The following is a 20,880-nucleotide window of genomic DNA, read 5'->3' as shown; positions in this document are numbered from 1 at the left end:
CTGCATACAGGAAACGCACCTCTGTTGCAGTAACTCTCCAATCCAAATATGCTCCAACAACGAAAACACAACACAATTAATATGAATACAAACTGTGCCTAGATTGAACAGATCTACCACTACACTACCATCTTTCCCATCTATGAGACACCTAATAACTTGTGGTTTCTCCAGGGTACATAATTCTGCTCCAGTTTCTTTCCACCTCCTCCTTCATCATGTTCTTTCTCTCTCCTCCTCCTTCTATCTCCCAACTTTCAGCTCCACCTTCCCTTTTTCTGTCCACTTTCTGGCTTTAGCCTTTATTTTACAAATGAAAGTAGGAATCCAACCAAGTGCTGACTCTTTTCTTGTTCACAACCCCTCCCAGGAGACCATAGTTAGCATCAAATTACAAATAGTCCCAGAGCTATCTGCAAAAGGCCTCAGTGACAAAGACAGACATTACCTCAGAGTAAAGGGCTGGAAAACAAATTTCCAAGCAAATGGTTCCAAGAAACAAGCTGGTGTATCCATTCTAATAATGAACAAAATCAACATCAACCAAATGTTATCAAAAAGGATAAGGAAGAAAACTTCATACTCATCAAAGGACAAATCTACCAAGAAGTACTCTTAATCTGTGCTCCAAATGCAAGGACACCAACATTCATAAAAGATACTTCACTAAAGCTCAAAGCACACATTGCACCTCATGCAACAATAGTGGGAGACTTCATCACCCTGCTCTCATTAATGGACAGATGATAGAAAAACAAACTAAACAGAGACACATTGAAACTATCAGAAGTTATAGACCAAATGGATTTATCAGATATCTGTAGGACATTTCTTCCTAACGCAAAAGAACATACCTTCTCAGCACCTCATGGTACCTTCTCCAAAATTGAACATATAATCGATCACAAAACAGGTTGCAACAGATACAAGAAGATTGAAGTAATCACATGCATCCTATCAGATCACCATGGACTAAGGCTGGTCTTCAATAGCAAAAACAACAACAACAACAAAATCCCCAGAAAGTTCACATATACATGGAAGATGAACAATGCCCTATTCAAGGATAACTTGGTTAAGGAAGAAATACAGAAAGAAATTAAAGACTTTAGAATTTAATGAAAATGAAGGCACAACATATCCAAACTTGGGGTGTAAGACCCGATGAGCCTTAAGTCCTGGATGTCCCACTCAGAGAAACACAGAGATGGAGATCGATGCAATAAGCAAGAGGTTTATTGATCTGGCATGTCAGGCTTTCCTGCAATCAGGGCAGAGGTGATTCCGAATCTCCTAGTCACACACTTTTTATAGAGTTTAAAGGTAGGCCTTGATAACAACAAGAGCTGACCTTTTCATTCCCACCTTTTGAAATGGTAATTAGCATCTCCATTCATGAGATGCAAGTGTCTTTTCATGACCTTCCTTAAACAGCATTGATGGCCCTGGGTGAGGTGAGGTCTTAAGTCATTGAGGGAACTGAAACATTTTTGGTCATTATATGCACACCTGCTTTTGCTGTTAGGGCTTTCTTGTAAAGTTTGATTTACTGGGTCATTCCGGAAAGGGAGTTTTAATCACAAACTTCTAGTGGAAGGTCCCCAGCATGCTTTTCTAGCAAGGTCTTTCAGAGGTCATCTTATGTTCTCTAAGGTCACACATTCCCACAAAGGGACACAATAAAAGCGGTGCTAAGAGGAAAACTCATAGCTCTTAGTGCCTCCAAAAAGAAACTGGAGAGAGCAAACACTAGCAACGTGACACCCTCAAAACTCCCAGGGATTCACTGGGAGGAGAGGCCCTTGGTCCTGTGAAGGCTGGATAGATGCCCCAGTGTAGGGGAATTTGAAGACAGGGAGAAATGAGGGGGGTCGGTGGGTGGGGGAACATCCTCATAGAAACAGGGTGAGGAGGGGTGGGGTAGGAAGTTTTGGGGGTGGGGTGACCAGGAAAGAGGATAAAATTTGAAATGGAAATAAGCAAAATACCCAATTTAAAAAAAAAAAAGAAAAGAAAAGAAAAAAAATTAGAAATCTCATGGGAAAACTGAAAAAAAACGGAAGAAAGAAGAAAAGAAAAGAAAAGAAAAGAAAAGAAAAGAAAAGAAAAGAAAAGAAAAGAAAAGAAAAGAAAAGAGAAGAGAAAAGAAAAGAAAAGAGAAAAGAAAAGAAAAGGAAAGAAAAGAAAGGGAGAAAGAGGGGATTGAGAGAGAGAGAGAGAGAGAGAGAGAGAGAGAGAGAGAGAGAGAGAGAGAGAAAGAGAACACCTGAAAGATCTAGAGCAAAAAGAAGCAAATACACCCAAGAGGAGTAGAATACAGGAAATGATCAATCTCAGGGCTGAAATCAACCCAGCAGAAAAAAACAAAACAAAACAAAACAAAACAAAAACAAAGAATCAACCAAACCAGGAGGTGTTTCTTTGAGAAAATCAACAAATAGATAATCCCTTAGCCAGAATAATCAGAGAGTACAGAGACAGTATCCAAGTTAACAAAATCAGAAGTGAAAAGGGAGATATAACAACAGAAGCTGAGGAAATTTTTAAAAACTCAGCAAATCCTACTACAAAAGCCTATACACAACAAAACTGAGAAATCTGGATGAAATGGACAATTTTCTAGAAAGATACCAAATACCATCAGATAAACCATATAAACAGTCTCAAAACCCCCAAAGAAGTAGAAGCAGTTATTAAAAGTCTCCCAATTAAAAAAAAAAAAAAAAGTGCAGGGCCAGATGGTTTAGTGCAGAATTCTATCAGACCTTTTTCTTTATATACCTTTCAAATGCTATCCTGAAAGTTCCCTATACCCACCCTCTGCCCTGTTCCCATACCCACCCACTCCCTCTTCTTGGCCCTGGCATTTCCCTGTACTGGGGCCTATAAAATTTGCAATATCAAGGGGCCTCTCTTCCCTGTGATGGTTGACTAGGCCATCTTCTGCTACATATGCAGCTAGAAATATGAGCTCTATGGGTACTGATTTGTTCATATTGTTGTTCCACCTATAGGGTTGCAGACCCCTTCAACTACTTGGGTGCTTTCTCTAGCTTCTCTATTGGGGGCCCTGTGTTCCATCTTATAGATGACTGTGAGCATCCACGTCTATATCTGCCAGGCACTGGCATAGCCTCATACGAGACAGCTATAACAGGGTCCCTTCAGCAAAATCTTTCTGGCATATGCAATAGTCTGGGTTTGGTAGCTGATTATGGGATGGATCCCAGCGTGGGGTACTCTCTGGATGGTCTATCCTTTCATCTTAGCTCCAAACTTTGTCTCTGTAACGCCTTTCATGGATATTTTGTTCCCTATTCTAAGGAGGAATGAAGTATCCACCCATTGGTCTTCCTTCTTCTTAATTGTCTTATGTTTTGCAAATTGTATCTTGGGTTCTCTATGTTTCTGGGTTAATATCCACTTATCAGTGAGTGCATATCTAATGACTTCTTTTGTGATTGGGTTACCTCACTAAGGATGATATCCTCCAGATACACCCATTTGTCCAAGAATTTCATAAATTCATTGGTTTTAATAGCTGATTATTACTCCATTGTATAAATGTATCACATTTTCTGTATCCATTCCTCTGTTGAGGGACATCTGGGTTCTTTCCAGCTTCTGGCTATTATAAATAAGGCTACTATGAACATAGTGGAGCATGTGTTCTTATTAGCAGTTGGAACTTATTCTGGGTATATGTCCAGGAGAGGTATTGCTGGATCTTCCAGTAGTATTATGTCCAATTTTCTGAGGAACCTCCAGATTGGCTTCCAGAGTGGTTTTAGACTTTTAAAGAAGACCTAATACTAATACTCTTCAAACAATTCCACAAAATAGAAACAGAAGGAACACTACCCAATTCATTCTATGAAGCCACAGTTATGCTGTGCATTCTCCCTTGAAGATTTATTGGTTTATGTCTAATCAGGAAATTGTCACAATTTCCTTTCATAGGCTACTTCACAAGATAATTTTTTTCTACTTCTATCCTGTTTAATATTCCAAATAAATTTTAAAAACTGGTTGAGTGCATATTACTTTTAGCTTCAGAAGATTTTATGTATTTTTAAGAGGCATTTAACTAGTATAAATTATTCTGATGACTTAAAAAAGGCAATACTGAGTTATATATTTTAAACTAAATTTTAGTAGTTTAATAAAAAATTTTTAAAAATTAAATAAATAAAAAGTTTCAGAATATGTTCCAGAGAAGGAAGGGAAGACAGAGTTGCTTGCCATCTTCTCAAAGCGGGGACTTTGGGCTTCTTAGTCAGGACTTCTCTTTTTGGATCAAGTTCAAGATGAGGGAAAAAAATCAATATTTAGAGATACTATACTTGTATTCCCTGACTGTTTGGAGCTGCCTGTCTTAATCAGTCATATCAATATAAGAACGATAAAATGGAAACCACACTGTCTGCTAATTCTGAGAAACCACAGACTCTGGGAACTCTTTGAAGGCCATACTGTTGGCTTAATTGGGAAATTTGGAAGATGGTTAGACCACTCAAGTTTTTATACCATGAAGATTACCATTAATATGCATTTACATGTGTGTACACATGCTTTTATGACTAGATATAGACATAAATGTACTGTATGTAGTAACTATAAAAACTATCACTTTTAAGAAAAAGTATCCAGGCCTCTTTCTAAAGCAAATAGTAATTAATAATAATAATAATAATAATAAGTAAATTTTTACCTGTAGCTAATGCATCTGATTTGATATTACTTCATGGTGATGTGATTATGTGCATTGTTACTCTCAAATATTAAACACCAGTGCTTTGTTATTTTTTTATTAGGTATTTTCCTCATTTACATTTCCAATACTATCCAAAAAGTCCCCAATACACCCCCCCCTACTCCCCTACCCACCCATTCCCACTTTTTGGCCCTGGCGTTTCCCTGTACTGAGGCATATAAAGTTTGCAAGTCCAATGGGACTGTCTTTCCAGTGATGGCCGACTAGGCCATCTTTTGATACATATGCAGCTAGAGTCAAGAGCTCCGGGGTACTGGTTAGTTCATAATGTTGTTCCACCTATAGGGTTGCAGATCCCTTTAGCTCCTTGGGTACTTTCTCTAGCTCCTCCATTGGGGGCCCTGTGATCCATCCAATAGCTGACTGTGAGCATCCACTTCTGTGTTTGCTAGGCCCCGGCCTTGTCTCACAAGAGACAGCTATATCTGGGTCCTTTCAGCAAAATCTTGCTAGTGTATGCAATGGTGTCAGCGTTTGGAAGCTGATTATGGGATGGATCCCTGGATATGGCAGTCTTTAGATGGTCCATCCTTTCGTCACAGTTCCAAACTTTATCTCTGTAACTCTTTCCCTGGGTGTTTTGTTCCCAATTCTAAGAAGGGGCACAGTGTCCACACTTTGGTCTTCATTCTTCTTGAGTTTCATGCGTTTAAAAAATTGTATCTTATATCTTGGGTATCCTGAGTTTCTGGGCTAATATCCACTTATCAGTGAGTACATATTGTGTGAGTTCCTTTGTGATTGTGTTACCTCACTCAGGATGATGCCCTCCAGGTCTATCCATTTGCCTACGAATTTCATAAATTCATTCCTTTTAATAGCTGAGTAGTAAGTACTCCATTAAGTAAATGTACCAAATTTTCTATATCCATTCCTCTGTTGAGGGGCATCTGGGTTCTTTCCAGCTTCTGGCTATTATAAATAAGGCTGCTATGAACATAGTGGAACATTTGTCCTTCTTACCGGTTGGAACATCTTCTGGATATATGGCCAGGAGAGGTATTGCTGGATCCTCTGGTAGTATTATGTCCAATTTTCTGAGGAACCGCCAAACTGATTTCCAGAGTGGTTGTACCAGCTTGCAATCCTACCAACAATGAAGGAGAGTTCCTCTTTCTCCACATCCTCACCAGCATCTGCTGTCGCCTGAATTATTGATCTTAGCCATTCTGACTGGTGTGAGGTAGAATCTCAGGGTTGTTTTGAGTTACATTTCCCTGATGATTAAGAATGTTGAACATTTTTCAGGTGCTTCTCTTCCATTCGGTATTCCTCAGGTGAGAATTCTTTGTTCAGTTCTGAGCCCCATTTTTAATGGGGTTATTTGATTTTCTGGAGTATACCTTCTTGAGTTCTTTATATATATTAGTTATTAGTCCCCTATCTGATATAGGATAGGTAAAGATCCTTTCCCAATCTGATGGTGGTCTTTTTGTCTTATTGACGGTGTCTTTTGCCTTGCAGAAGTTTTGCAACTTTATGAAGTCCCATTTATCGATTCTCGATCATACAGCACAAGCCTTTGCTGTTCTATTCAGGAATTATTCCCCTGTAACCATATCTTCGAGGGTTTTCCCTACTTTCTCCTCTATAAGTTTCAGTGTCTCTGGTTTTATGTGGAGTTCCTTAATCCACATAGATTTGACCTTAGTACAAGGAGATAGGAATGGATCAATTGGCTTTCTTCTACATGATAACTGCCAGTTGTGCCAGCACCATTTGTTGAAAATGCTGTCTTTTTTCCACTGGATGGTTTTTGCTCCCTTGTCAAAGATCAAGTGACCATAGGTGTGTGGGTTCATCTCAGGGTCTTCAATTCTGTTCCATTGGTCTACTTGTCTGTCGTTATACCAGTACCATGCAGTTTTTTTCACAATTGCTCTGTAGTACAGCTTTAGGTCAGGCATGGTGATTCCACCAGAGGTTCTTTTATCCTTGAGAAGAGATTTTGCTATCCTAGGTTTTTTGTTGTTCCAGATGAATTTGCAAGTTGCCCCTTCTAATTCGTTGAAGAATTGAGTTGGAATTTTGATGGGGATTGCATTGAATCTGTAGACTGCTTTTGGCAAGATAGTCATTTTTACAATGTTGATCCTTCCAATCCATGAGCATGGGAGATCTTTCCATCTTCTGAGATCTTTTTTAATTTCTTTCTTCAGAGACTTGAAGTTCTTTTCATACAGATCTTTCACTTCCTTAGTTAGAGTCACGCCAAGGTATTTTATATTGTTTGTGGCTATTGAGAAGGGTGTTGTTTCCCTAATTTCTTTCTCAGTCTGTTTATCCTTTGTGTACAGAAAGGCCATTGACTTGCTTGAGTTAATTTTATATCCAGCTACTTCATTGAAGCTGTTTATCAGGCTTAGGAATTCTCTTGTGGAATTTTTAGGGTCACTTATATATACTATCATATCATCTTCAAAGAGTGATATTTTGACTTTTTCTTTTCCAATTTGTATCCCCTTGATCTCCTTTTGTTGTCTAATTGCTCTGGCTAGGACTTCAAGTACAATGTTGAATAGATAGGGAGAGAGTGGACAGCCTTGTCTAGTCCCAGATTTTAGTGGGATTTTTTTCCAGCTTCTCACCATTTACTTTGATGTTGGCTATTGGTTTGCTGTTTATTGCTTTTATCATGGTTAGGTATGGGCCTTGAATTTCTGATCTTTCCAAGACTTTTATCATGAATGGGTGCTTGATTTTGTCAAAGGCTTTCTCAGCATCTAATGAGATGATTATGTGGTTTTTGTCTTTGAGTTTGTTTATATACTGGATTACGTTGACGGATTTCCTTATATTGAACCATCCTTGCATCCCTGGGATGAAACCTACTTGGTCAGGATGGATGATTGTTTTGATGTGTTCTTGTATTCTGTTAGCGAGAACTTTATTGAGGATTTTTGCATCGATATTCATAAGGGAAATTGGTCTGAAGTTCTCTATCTTTGTTGGGTCTTTTTGTGGTTTAGGTATCAGAGTAATTGTGGCTTCATAGAATGAGTTGGGTAGAGTACCTTCTGTTTCTATTTTGTGGAATAGTTAGTGAAGAACTGGGATTAGATCTTCTTTGAAGGTCTGATAGAACTCTGCACTTAACCCATCTGGTCCTGGGCTTTTTTTGGTTGGGAGACTATTAATGACTGCTTCTACTTCTTTAGGGGATATGGGACTGTTTAGATCATTAACCTGATCTTGATTTAACTTTGGTACCTGGTATCTCTCTAGAAACTTGTCCATTTCATCCAGGTTCTCCAGTTTTGTTGAGTATAGCCTTTTGTAGAAGGATCTGATGGTGTTTTGGATTTTTTTCAGGATCTGTTGTTATGTCTCCCTTTTCATTTCTGATTTTGTTAATTAGAATACTTTCCCTGGGCCCTCTAGTGAGTCTGGCTAAGGGTTTATCTGTCTTGTTGTTTTTCTCAAAGAACCAGCTCCTCGATTGGTTGATTCTTTGAATAGTTCTTCTTGTTTCCACTTGGTTATTTTCACCTCTGTGTTTGATTATATCCTGCCCTCTACTCCTCTTGGGTGAATTTGCTTCCTTTTGTTCTAGAGCTTTTAGGTGTGTTGTCAAGCTGCTAATGTGTGCTCTCTCTAGTTTCTTTTTGGAGGCACTCAGAGCTATGAGTTTTCCTCTTAGAAATGCTTTCATTGTGTCCCATAAATTTGGGTATGTTTTGGCTTCATTTTCATTAAACTCCAAAAAGCCCTTTATTTCTTTCTTTATTCCTTCCTTGACCAAGGTATCATTGAGAAGAGTGTTGTTATTTTCCACGTGTGTGTTGGCTTTCTATTATTTATTTTGTTATTAAAGATAAGCCTTAGTCCATGGTGATCTGATAGGATGCATGGGACAATTTCAATATTTTTGTACATGTTGAGGCTTGTTTTGTGACCAATTATGTGGTCAATTTTGCAGAAGGTACCATAAGGTGCTGAGAAGAAGGTATATCCTTTTGTTTTAGGATAAAATGTTTTGTAGATATCTGTCAGATCCATTTGTTTCATAACCTCTGTTAGTTTCACTGTGTCCCTGTTTAATTTCTGCTTCCATAATCTGTCCATTGGTGAAAGTAGTGTGTTGAAGTCTCCCACTATTATTGTGTGAGGTGCAATGTGTGTTTTGAGCTTTACTAAAGTATCTTTAATGAATGTGGCTGCCCTTGTATTTGGAGCTTATCTATTCAGAATTGATAGGTCCTCTTGGAGGATTTTACCTTTGATGAGTATGAAGTGCCCTTCCTTGTCTTTTTTGATGAATTTGGGTTGGAAGTCGATTTTATTAGATGTTAGGATGGCTACTCCAGCTTGTTTCTTCCTACCATTTGCTTGGAAATTTTTTTCTAGCCTTTCATTCTGAGGTAGTGTCTATCTTTTTCTCTGAGATGAGTTTCCTGTAAGCAGCAAAATGTTGGGTCATGTTTGAGTAGCCAGTCTGTTAGTCTATGTCTTTTTATTAGGGAGTTGAGTCCACTGATATTAAGAGATATTAAGGAAAAGTAATTGTTGCTTCCTTTTATTTTTTTGTTAGAGTTGGCATTCTGTTTTTGTGGCTGTCTTCTTTTAGGTTTGTTGAGGGATTACCTTCTTGCTTTTTCTATGATGTGGTTTCCATCCTTGTATTTTTTTTTCTGTTATTATCCTTTGAAGGGCTGGATTCGTGGAAATATAATGTGTGAATTTGGTTTTGTCGTGGTATACTTTGGTTTCTCCATCTATGGTAATTGAGAGTTTGGCTGGGTATAGTAGCCTGGGCTGGAATTTGTGTTCTCTTATTTTCTGTATAATATCTGTCCAGGCCCTTCTGGCTTTCATAGTCTCTGGTGAAAAATCTGGTGTAATTCTGATAGGCTGGCCTTTGTATGTTACTTGACCTTTTTCCCTTACTGCTTTTAGTATTCTATCTTTATTTAGTGCATTTGTTGTTCTGATTATTATGTATTGGGAGGAATTTCTTTTCTGGTCCAGTCTATTTGGGGTTCTGTATGCTTCTTGTATGTTCATAGGCATCTCTTTCTTTAGGTTTGGGAAGTTTTCTTCTATAATTTTGTTGAAAATATTTGCCGGTCCTTTGAGTTGAAAATCTTCATTCTCATCTACTCCTATTATCTGTAGGTTTGGTCTTCTCATTGTGTCCTGTATTTCCTGGATGTTTTGAGTTAGGATCTTTTTGGATTTTGGATTTTCTTTGATTGTTGTGCCGATGTTCTCTATGGAGTCTTCTGCACCTGAGATTCTCTCTTCCATCTCTTGTATTCTGTTGCTGATGCTCGCATCTATGGTTCCGGATTTCTTTCCTAGCGTTTCTATCTCTAGCATTGCCTCAATATGGGTTTTCTTTATTGTGTCTACTTCCCTCTTTAGGTCTTGGATGGTTTTATTCAATTCCATCACCTGTTTGGTCTGGTTTTCCTGCAATTCTTTAAGGGATTTTTGTGCTTCCTCTTTAATGTCTGCTACCTGTTTAGCAGTGTTCTCCTGCAATTCTTTAAGGGATTTTTGTGCTTCCTCTTTAATGTCTTCTACCTGTTTAGCAGTGCTCTCCTGTATTTATTTAAGTGTGTTATTAAAGTCCTTCTTGATGTCCTCTACCATCATCATGAGATATGCTTTTAGATCCGGGTCTAGCTTTTCCGGTGTGTTGGGGTGCCCTGGACTGGGCGAAGTGGGAGTGCTGGGTTCTGATGATGGTGAGTGGTCTTGGTTTCTGTTAGTAAGATTATTACTTTTATCTTTCGCCATCTGGTAATCTTAGGAATTAGTTGTTATAGTTGTCTATTTAGAGATTTTTCTTCTGGTGATTCTGCTAGCCTCTACCAGCAGACCTGGGTGACAGGCTCTCTCCTCTGAGTTTCAGTGGTCTGAGCACTCTGTGCAGACAAGCTCTCCTCTTACAGGGAAGGTGCACAGATATCTGGTGTTTGGACCTCCTCCTGGCGGAAGATGAAGGCCCAAAACAGGACCTTTCCCAGAAGCTGTGTTGCTTTGGCGGGTCACCGAAGCTGTCATCTTGTGTGGTGCACACTCTCACCTGTGCAGACTATGTTCTGTGGAGTCCTGGAACCAAGATGGCTACTGCCAATCTAGAGGCAAAAGCCTCTCGGGCAGGGTGGACACCTGTCCTCTGGCCAGGAAGGTTGCCAGATGTCTGGGGCCTGAAAAGGGTGCTGCCTCAGTAGCTCTGTGGCTCCTGCCTGTCCCAGAAGCTGCCAGCTTCTGTGCTGCACACTCTCACCTGTGCAGACTAAGTTCAGTGGAGTCCCGGAACCAAGATGGCTTCAGCTGATCCTGAGGCAAAGTCACTCACAGGCTGGGCGGCGACCTGTCCTCTGGCTGGGAGGGCGGCCGGATCACCTGAAGTCTTAAGATCCCATGGCTGGTGTTGTGAGTAGCTGGCGGGTGTCAGCTGACTCTGCACCCTAGCTACCCCTGTGCTGGTCGAACGGGAAGGGCGCTTTGTTATTTTTAATTAATTTATTTTTTATACTCCATGTTTTATTCTTTCCCCCCACCCAATTCATGCTCCAAATATTCCACAACCCATACCTCCTCCCCATTCCCCTGTCTCCACATGGATGTCCCCATTCCCCACCCCACCTGACTTCTAAACTCCCTGGGGCCTCCAGTCTCTTGAGGGTTATGTGCAATATCTCTAAATGAACACAGACCTGGCAATCCTCTACTGTATGTGTGTTGGGGGCCTCATATCAGCTGGTGTATGCTGTTGTTTGGTGGTCCACTGACAAATCTCTTGGGTCCAGATTAATTGAGGCTGTTAGCCCTCCTACAGGGTCACCCTTCTCCTCGGCTTCTTTAAGCTTTCCCTAATTCAACAACAGGGGTCAGCTGCTTCTCTCCATTGGTTGCATACAAATATCTGCCTCTGACTCTTTCAGCTGCTTGTTGCGTCTTTTGGAGGGCAGTCATGATAGGTACCTTTATGTGAGTTCTCCATAGCCTCATTAAAAGTGTCAGGTCTTGGGACCTCCCCTTGAGCTGGATCCCACTTTGGGCCTGTCACTGGACCTTCTTTTCCTCAGGCTGCTCTCCATTTCAATCCTTGTATTTCCTTCAACAGGAAAAAATATGGGTCAGAGTTATGACTGTGGGATGGCAACCCCATCCTCACTTGATGTCCTGTCTTCCTGCTGGAGTTGGGCTCTATAACTTCCCTCTTCCTGCTGTCTTGGCTCCCAGAGCTCTGATGCATTTTGGAGGGTCCCCCATACCTCCTCATTCCTGAGGTTGAACCTGATCTGGTATTGAGTGAGGGAACAGAACTGAAGCCCTGATGGTCAGCAAAAAGAATGGAAATAGTGCTTTTATTTGTTTGTTTGTTTGTTTGTTTGTTTGTTTTAGCACGAATAGAGTTACACTGGAAAGGTTTACAATTTACTTCCATTTGGTCTTCCACGTCAAGTTTTCTTTATCATCACTCCCTTACACAATCACATTTATATTCACTACCACGAAAATTAGTAACCAGAAACAGCAAAGTCCCATAGAGTATCTATCATAAGAAGAAGATTCTCAAAAAAAAAAAAAAAAAAAAAATTAAGTGAAGAAATTTAAGGTTGCAAAAACTCTCAATTTAAGCAAAAAAAAAAAAAAAGAAAAAGAAAAAGAAAAGAAAAGAAACAAAAAACAAACAAACAAAAAAATAAAAAAACACCAACAAAAAAAAAAAACATTAAGTGTGGTGGCAAGCCAGGTGCTTATGTGGTTGTTTACCCCCTACCCCCATTCAACATGACCAATGAACCCTACTTCTCCATTATATATCTACACTAAATACCTTTAGTGTCAATTCACTAATATGACACAGAGCAAACAAATTCTAGAGATTGCAAAAGCAATTATAATTTGATTGCCTGAGAACTTTCTTCTCATGATGCAATTGAAGTTCATTGGTGTTATAAAGACACTGGCAGAATTTCCTATGGAACACTGTCTCACCTTTATAACGAGTATTTTCCTTTCTAGTATCTTCATTTTATCTGGCAATAAAATTAGAAAAGAAAGAAAAACAAACACTGGCCATAAAGTCTCCTGTCATTACTTTATTATTCTGAAAATAGTGTGTGTATCCTTCATTGAAGGATGTATAGTGGATTCCTCTTTCCTTCCAATCCCATACAAAGCTGATGGTTTTGCAGTGTGATAATGCATGAATTCAATCATGTGTTTATAAAACAGCAACATTACAAATATCTGATGTATATTTATGTATGCCATAGCCTAGTAAACTCTTCAGATCTGTTTCTGGATTGAAATTACATTCTTGTTTTCTAGCACGCAAATAAAGAAATATCCTATTTCGATGTTTGCAACTTCATTTCTTATTTAATCTTTCCAGAATTTTGTTTTGTTAGTAAAATTTTAGAACTCAATAGATAAGTTATACACAGAGTGTATAAAAAGATTAATGAACCTTTATTATATCCTTAGCCATCACCACTGAACACTCATTGAGTTCCACATAATAACTTATCTATAAAGAAACTAAAATACTCTTATTAAACAAATTTCTAGGAAAGAACGAGGAAATAAATATTACTTACAATATAACCTTGAAAAGTAATACCTATGTGTAACATTTTCATAAGTTAATAAATGTGTGCCTACCTATGTGTGTATGTGTATGTGTGTACACATGTACACACACACAATTGTACCAAATATATTAAAATTTTATTGCCTCATAATCTTCAGAAACTAAGGTATGTTTCAAGGATGTCATCTATAATTAAAAATATTTTTCTTACTTCAGCTTTTCAAGCACTTTTAATATTTCTGAGTATTTCTTTGATAGCTTTGTTAATGGTATACTCAAGTTCACCTAAATTATACATATTAGTTATTTAATTAAAGTAGTCACAAACTGTAGGAGGTTTATACAAGCTTTATTGCAATCAGGTAAAATGATCTGGATGAGAAAAAAAGAAAACTTGGTTCAGTCCAATTTAGGTAACTAGTTCTGGACCAAGACTTCATGGAGTCTGACAACAGCTCATTTATTTTTGCCATATTTAAACATAGCACCATTTTATAAAATAGTTTTCAGATAATTCAGCCCTGCGAGTACAACAAAGCATAAGACCTGTTTATGTTAAATCTCTTAAAGAACTATATATCAGTTCATCTGTAAAACTGTTTCATTTTGACTTAGAAACAATGTTCAAAATAAGGATCTAGGAAGAATGATTAAGGTAACATGAAACCTTGTGGAAGTCAGGATTTGCCTGGTTGGAAGTTAACATAGCAATCACTTAGTTAATTGCAATTTCCAATGGGATCTTTCATAAGAATAGTTCATGGCCTAGAAGTAATACTCAAGGATTTAGGAAAAAGGGATCTGGGATAAGGAAAACATAAATTCTGGAAGACTTGAACTGAACCTGGCTCATCAGATTTCTGTATTGAGTATCTTAATATAACAGTACACAATTGTATATGCTAAAAGTATAATGAATTTTGTAATTTCTTATTCTAAATATTAGTATATAATTTTTATTTATGCAGAAAAGTCATAATACAAATATATTAGAAGACTACACTTATCAGATAATATTTAATAAAAATATTTTATTACATTTTTGTGTCACAATTATATACAATGAAAATTTCAACTGAATTTTTCCCTATAACTGACTAATATTAGATGTTACAGACTCAGAATATATGATGATTTTCAATATTATTGAATGTACTCTGGTTGATTTGTTTTAGTTTTGAGATTGTATTTTAATTGCAAAATTTCTACATTCTTTTTCATCCATCCAAGACCTTGCATATACTCTTCTACAATCTCTTCAAAATTATGGCCTCTTTTTTCATTGGCTTTTATTGAATGCATGTATATATTTGTGTGTGTGTGTGTGTGCAAATAATATACATATATAAATATATATGTATATCCATATATTATACATATTCATGTATAAACCCATATAATGTGTATACACACACACACATGGCCATATAATAATACTTGTTTGTGTATACTCAGAAATGACCACTGGGCACTGGAATTCCAATTGGTGTACTTTTCCCTGACAAAGACTTTCTGTCCTGCTCCTCACTTTAATCAGGCTTGTAGTTCTTTCTATATATTTGATGCTTTGTATGCTTTCCTACTCCATTTTGACATGTTTATTGGGGTCCCCCTTGTTCAGCTGACATTTGGGTGGTCATACAGGTGAGTCTTTAAAGATATAGCTTCTGGTGTTACTAAAAGACCTAACCTTTAATCCCAGCACTCAGGAGGCAGAGGCAGGCAGATTTCTGAGTTTGAGGACAGCCTGGTCTACAAAGTGAGTTCCAGGACAGCCAGGGCTATATAGAGAAATCCTGTCTCTAGAAGAAAAATACAAACAAAACAAAACAAACAAAAAAAAAACCCAAAGAAACAAAAAACCCTAACTTAAAAGCAAAGTGCTTGATCATTTACAGTCTTTCTGTTCTGCTCCTATAGTCTTCTCTGAGTCGTAGGTGCTGGAGTACTTTATAGACGTACTCATTTGGAATGGATTTCAAAACTTTGCATTTTGTTTGGTTGTGGTTTTCTGTAGTCATCCTCATCTGTCTTGAGGATTTGTTTTCCTGATGATAGATGAATGTTATATATATTTGTGAGTATATTGACAAATGTTCATATACTTTTTGTCAGGGATTATGCTGATTTAGTAAATTGATTGTAGATTCTCCTCCAATAACCATGATTCCACTCAGTTAGCAAGTGAGTGGTTAGCTAAGTTTACTGTACTATGCATGGTATTCTTCTTGTTGAAAGACTCTTCGGTCCAATTGCAGAAAAATTGGTTATGAACAGGATATGGGTGGCACTATTGGACACAAAGGGCTACTATGCAGTGGTGGTTGTTGGACATTGATGTGGTTCACTGGTGTCATATTGGGATAGAACTATCTGTTGCCTTTGTCTTTTGGAACCTTGCAGATTGTCTTATGATACTATGAAAACTAGTCTTCAGGGAGAAAACTGACAGGTCGGTTCCAACCCTGAAGTTCCTATTCCTATAATACATGGTATCATCAGAAATGGGGATTTAAATTTCACCACTAGTAATTAAGCAATATCAACAGCAATAGGATGAATGTTTCAGGAGTCTCTTGAACATCCGTGAATCAAATGCACTATAGATTTTCTTAGCATAGAATAACTCCATTCTTATTATTATGTTACCTATCTAACCCCTCCTACTCCTGTATGTACCTCTTTATTTCCCAAAAATCTCCCCTTCTCCCATTTCCTCTGAGATCACATATATAATGTTAGTCTCTTATTCTCCTCCTATCCTTCTCTATATTACTCCTACCATCGTTGAAGCCCCACATTTTTTTTTCCCCTATAAGATCTCAAAATGTTTCCCAATGACCTCTGAAGTTTTTTATGGACCCATGGTGGCCATATCTTTGGATCGGCACCTCAGACAAGGCAGCACTGAAAGACTGGCTTGTCTCAGCTTACTATTTCCCAGAATCAGCACAAATGAGTGGCTTATAGGAAAACCTATTCCAGAAATGTGGTCAAATAAAAGTATTAATTTTCCTCCTATCAACCTAAGGCTCAACATTCCTATGACAATAAAAAGTAAGTATATTGCATACAGCAGCAGGAAGGAGAACCCTGTTTGCAAGGCTTTAATGTGGGCCATGGTGCTGGCATCTCTAGGTGGTTTGGCATTGACCTGCATCTTTTTGTGATGCTTCCACAGTGAGAAGATGAGCATGAGAAAGGCTACCAGGGACACTGTGAAGGGTATGAGCATGAACAGGGAGTTGATGGGTAAGAAAACATGGGATGAGATGGTGATTAAGAAAACTTTGGATGAATTGATGAATAAGAAAATTGTGGGAAACTGGGTTGAATTCCCTAAATTATAAGATGTATTTCCTTCATAAACATCAATCGAGAACTGATCATACATGTTTAGAGATAACAGGTTTAAAATCAAGAAAATCATTGATACCTGTATTATCATTAAAACCACTTTTTTAACTCTCCACTTTAGGTAAAGAAACAAAGAGTTAGAAAAATTGGCTATCTTCAGAAAATAAAAGACACCGAGGCATGTGGCAAGCCAAACACTGAAATGGTTATTCACTATCCAAATAATACCAATTGATGTTACTATTTCTGATCTTGTAAGCAAATGTGGGCACAGCATGAGTAACAATATACAAATGATCATAAACCACACATAAAGAAATCTGGTAAGGGCCAAAGCAGTGAGAATCTGATCAGCTGAAGAAATCCTTCTTCTCTTGGTCCAGTCCATGATATTCACTAGTGCTATGAATCCATTTCCTAAAATTCCTATTACTAATTCCACAAATAATATTACTGTAAAAGTAAAAATATCATTGGTGCTTATTGTCTGTGAGAACATGCTTCAATTTTTAATGTTTCTGCTACATTTAAGCACTACATAATAGTTGTTAAAAATTCAAGATAATCGTGCTTTAAAATCCCATTTATACATTACTGACTAACAAACATATAAATTAGTTTTAACAAATATAAACAATCCCAGGAATTGTTTCATAAATTCTTTATGACTACTTGGCCTTTTTTCCCAAAGAGATCAACTCTGCTTCATCCAGACACTGTGTCTAATATCCAGTTTTCTGAAGTTGAATAAGATGTTGAATTCTTATGCACTAACCTATAAAAAAAGATATATTTATATACAATATGTTTACCTTTTGCCTATCTGCAAATTTTAGTCACACAACATTGTTTCTGAGCAATATGAAAACACAAGGAATATGGTACTTCCTTTGGTAATGATTTATATGTACATTAGTTAAGCAAATTAATGAAACTGCTTATTATAAACACACAGATATATCAGTCTTTGTATACATTGATCAAAAATCTCCCTACATAGTATTTGAATATCTAAAAAACTTTTTGAAGATCACTGCTGCTATGTTCATGTCACAAAAATTAAACTAGTCATTTTAATTTATAAAATTCCATATGGGCAATCATTTATATATGCACAAGACACACATGCAGAAACATCCCTTTTATGGGAAATTGTCCCTCTTATATTTTCATTCCAATAAAATTTCCCACTAATTTTCATATATCTAGATCATGCTTAGTAACATGACAATTTCCTGTATTTTGTTTTATTTATTACAAAATGAATAACTAAATTTAGAAACTTACTGCTGTCTTGCAAGTGTTCTACCTGACAAGTCATATAACTAGCAATCTTTTTTACTTCACGTTGTGAGAAAGTCTCACTGAAATGCTTAGTCTTGCCTTAAAGTCACTCTATAGTCCATACAACCCTTGAACTTGTGAGTCTCCCATCTTATCCTTATAGTTAGGTAGGACTACAAACCTGTTTTTCCAAGGCACAGCTTCCCTCACAGTCTTTGACATTGTTATAATCAGAATTCCAATTTAGCACTGCACAGTATTAAGTGTTTTCAAAATATTGCTTCACGTAAAGGAATGAAGTATTTTGCATAGGCCTTAGAGCTGTATTTAAGAGAAATGAGTTCTGCACAGGAAGAATCTTCCTCAGTCTTACCTCTTCCTGTCCATATGCTGATGCCTTTATTAGCAGCACAAACCTGTAGCTTTCTATCTATCTTTCCTTCCCTACTACTAATATCTTCTCTGTAACTATCACTTTGGGCACCAAAACACATGAAGTATGATACAAAGCCTGAACAAGATGGGAAGTAAAATGCATGGTTACAGTCATCCTATTTAAGAGGTTATTAAAGTAAAGAAGATAATATATTACATGCTACCATAAACAGAAAAGCAAGTATCATAATTATCATATATGGTAGGGAAACTTGGAGTATTTTATAAAACTCTATATTCATTATAGGCCCCTGAAATGCACACTATGCAAAGATTGTCAGTCCTATATAATTTAAAATTTGACAAGTACACTACAATCAGAAGATATAAATCAGGCCAGAATGAAGAATGTTTAAGGAAAAGATAAAATTGGAAGCAAACATACCACCAGCACAGATATGGAATGGTCCTTGTAAGTTTTTTTTTTTTCAGTATAGAAAACACCTGAATTAATTTACCTATCAAAATGATAATTCTGGTTCAGCTTTCCTGAAGTTTCAGCTCATGATCCATTGGCTTCATTGTTTTGTGGTATGTGGTATGGCAGAATAGCAAAACATTAGTGGAACAAAACAGGTTCTGCCATGAAGCAAACAAGTATAGAGTGAGAGGAAACGCTTGTGAGCCTAATATCCCCTTCCAGGGCATGCCTCTTATGATGCAATTTCCTTCTCCTAAGCTCCTCCTACTTCTTATAGTTTCTACATCTTTCTATAACACATCAGATTTGTGACCCAGGCTGTAACTCCTGGTTTTGCATGGGTATTTAATATAAATTTGTATGTAATGGTTTTTCTGGCTTATCTCCTCCAAGTAATAAGAATATTCTTTGAGAAGAGTAATGCAAATACAAGCATAGGAACCAATTGTGTAGAGTGGAAGCTGATGGTAGAACTTTCTGAGTTTTTAGAATGGGAGCAGAAATAAGTAAGGTCCTCTCTGAACTAACTACAGTCCTCTCTGAGGAACGTGCCTGTGGCCCTACAACCATGTTTCCTTTCACTCTACATGGAAACAAATGAGATATCAACTTGAAATGCCACTCCTGTTTAAGGACAGTCTTTTTCACACAAAATGAGAATGTGTGAAAATCTCACATAAGGGAAACCTCCATTATTTTGCAAAAGTGCCAAATAGCAAGACAGTATTTGAGGACTACAGTGTCATTATTCATTTTAGAACCACCATTTTATTAAGAATCAGCTGTCATCAATTAATTTCATGTTAGTTGTGTAATTCTTGATAAGATTTAAATACTGATGGGGGCAAACATAATTAATGCAGTGAATCACAGATAATTTTATGTGTGTCTGTGTACATTGTTTTTGTTTTTAAAATTATAATCCTCTGTCTATTGATTTAATGTTGCATATAACCTCAAAACAAGTTCTATATAAAATCTGTATGATTGAAGCGAAAAGTTATGTTTTCTTTTGTGTGGATTTTTAGTAATATTGCTTTTAATTTTCACTTGTACTGTTGAAGATAAAAATAGAATCATATACAAACCTAGTAAGCTTCATTCATTCATTCATTGCTGCCTATGTGTCAAGGTTCTTCTGACAAACACATTAAAATTACATCACAAGAATAACTCGGCTTATTAATCTGAAGTATCTAATGATACATAATGACTTCACAGACAACAGGGCTCAAAGGAAAAGATTTATAAACATATGCTCTGGGACTAGCAAGAATGAGATCTTGCATGAATTAAATATTTGAACACAAGAAACTTTGTAGTTCACTAAACAGAGCGGTGGTTTCCCAACATCAGGCCCTCTCCCTCAAAAAAAAATTCTCCTGTCCAACACAAGATATATCTAATGTATTTGTGTGTTTGGCCTGATCCTTGATGTAAGATTGAAATGTATCAATTTGGCAGCTATCCAAGTTACCTGTTGTTCCTCATCTGTGGAATACAAAGCCTTATTATAGGCAATACCTAAAGATCTTCAAGCCTGTAAAATGTTCTACTTTAATTGCAGGATTGAGAGCCACAGGACTCTAAACAGAGTCCCAGGATCCAGTAATACATAATCAATATAGTCTCCAAGGAATAAGACTGAGTGTTACAACAGTCTTGAGATCAAAGGAATCAATGTTAAATTTTTATCATACTTGCACTGGGTTAACATATGTGGACCATGATAAAACCAGATGAAATACAGAATAAATGCAGATAACCATAAATTTGTATTATTCAGGATGATGATCTCTGGGTATATTCACTGGGCAAACATCACCTCTGGTGTTATGTATGTAGCTTCTGAGTTAATTAACATCTGTCAGTAGATGTTCATTCTCAATTGTAATGGGGTTCTATGAAAAGTAAGAAACTTCACTGCTTCATATAGGCTGTATTGCTTGAGCTAGCAGGTCTTCTAATTGTGTTTGGGTGATTTAATCCCTGATCCTGAACACAGATCCTCATGCATGCTAAGTACACACTTATAGTTTCACCACCCAGCACCCA

General features: G+C 37.2%; 1 protein-coding gene across 1 annotated transcript; it reads right to left on the bottom strand.

Annotated features, from left to right (window-relative positions):
- Positions 1–16,182: 16,182 nt before the first annotated feature.
- Positions 16,183–17,184, bottom strand: LOC110297136 (taste receptor type 2 member 110). Its single transcript, XM_021165915.1, has one exon. The coding sequence runs from the start codon at positions 17,182–17,184 to the stop codon at positions 16,183–16,185; it is 1,002 nt and encodes a 333-aa protein (XP_021021574.1).
- Positions 17,185–20,880: the final 3,696 nt, after the last annotated feature.

The sequence above is a fragment of the Mus caroli genome, unplaced genomic scaffold (assembly GCF_978045245.1).
Source record: "Mus caroli unplaced genomic scaffold, Mus_caroli_1 scaffold_7, whole genome shotgun sequence".
NCBI classification, from domain to species: domain Eukaryota; kingdom Metazoa; phylum Chordata; class Mammalia; order Rodentia; family Muridae; genus Mus; species Mus caroli.
Note: the sequence above shows the minus strand (reverse complement) of the source record. Positions and strands in the feature narration are given on the sequence as shown.

Excerpts from the sequence above, each read along its gene's own strand:
- LOC110297136 (XM_021165915.1), bottom strand. The coding sequence starts at position 17,184 with ATGTTCTCACAGACAATAAGCACCAATGATATTTTTACTTTTACAGTA.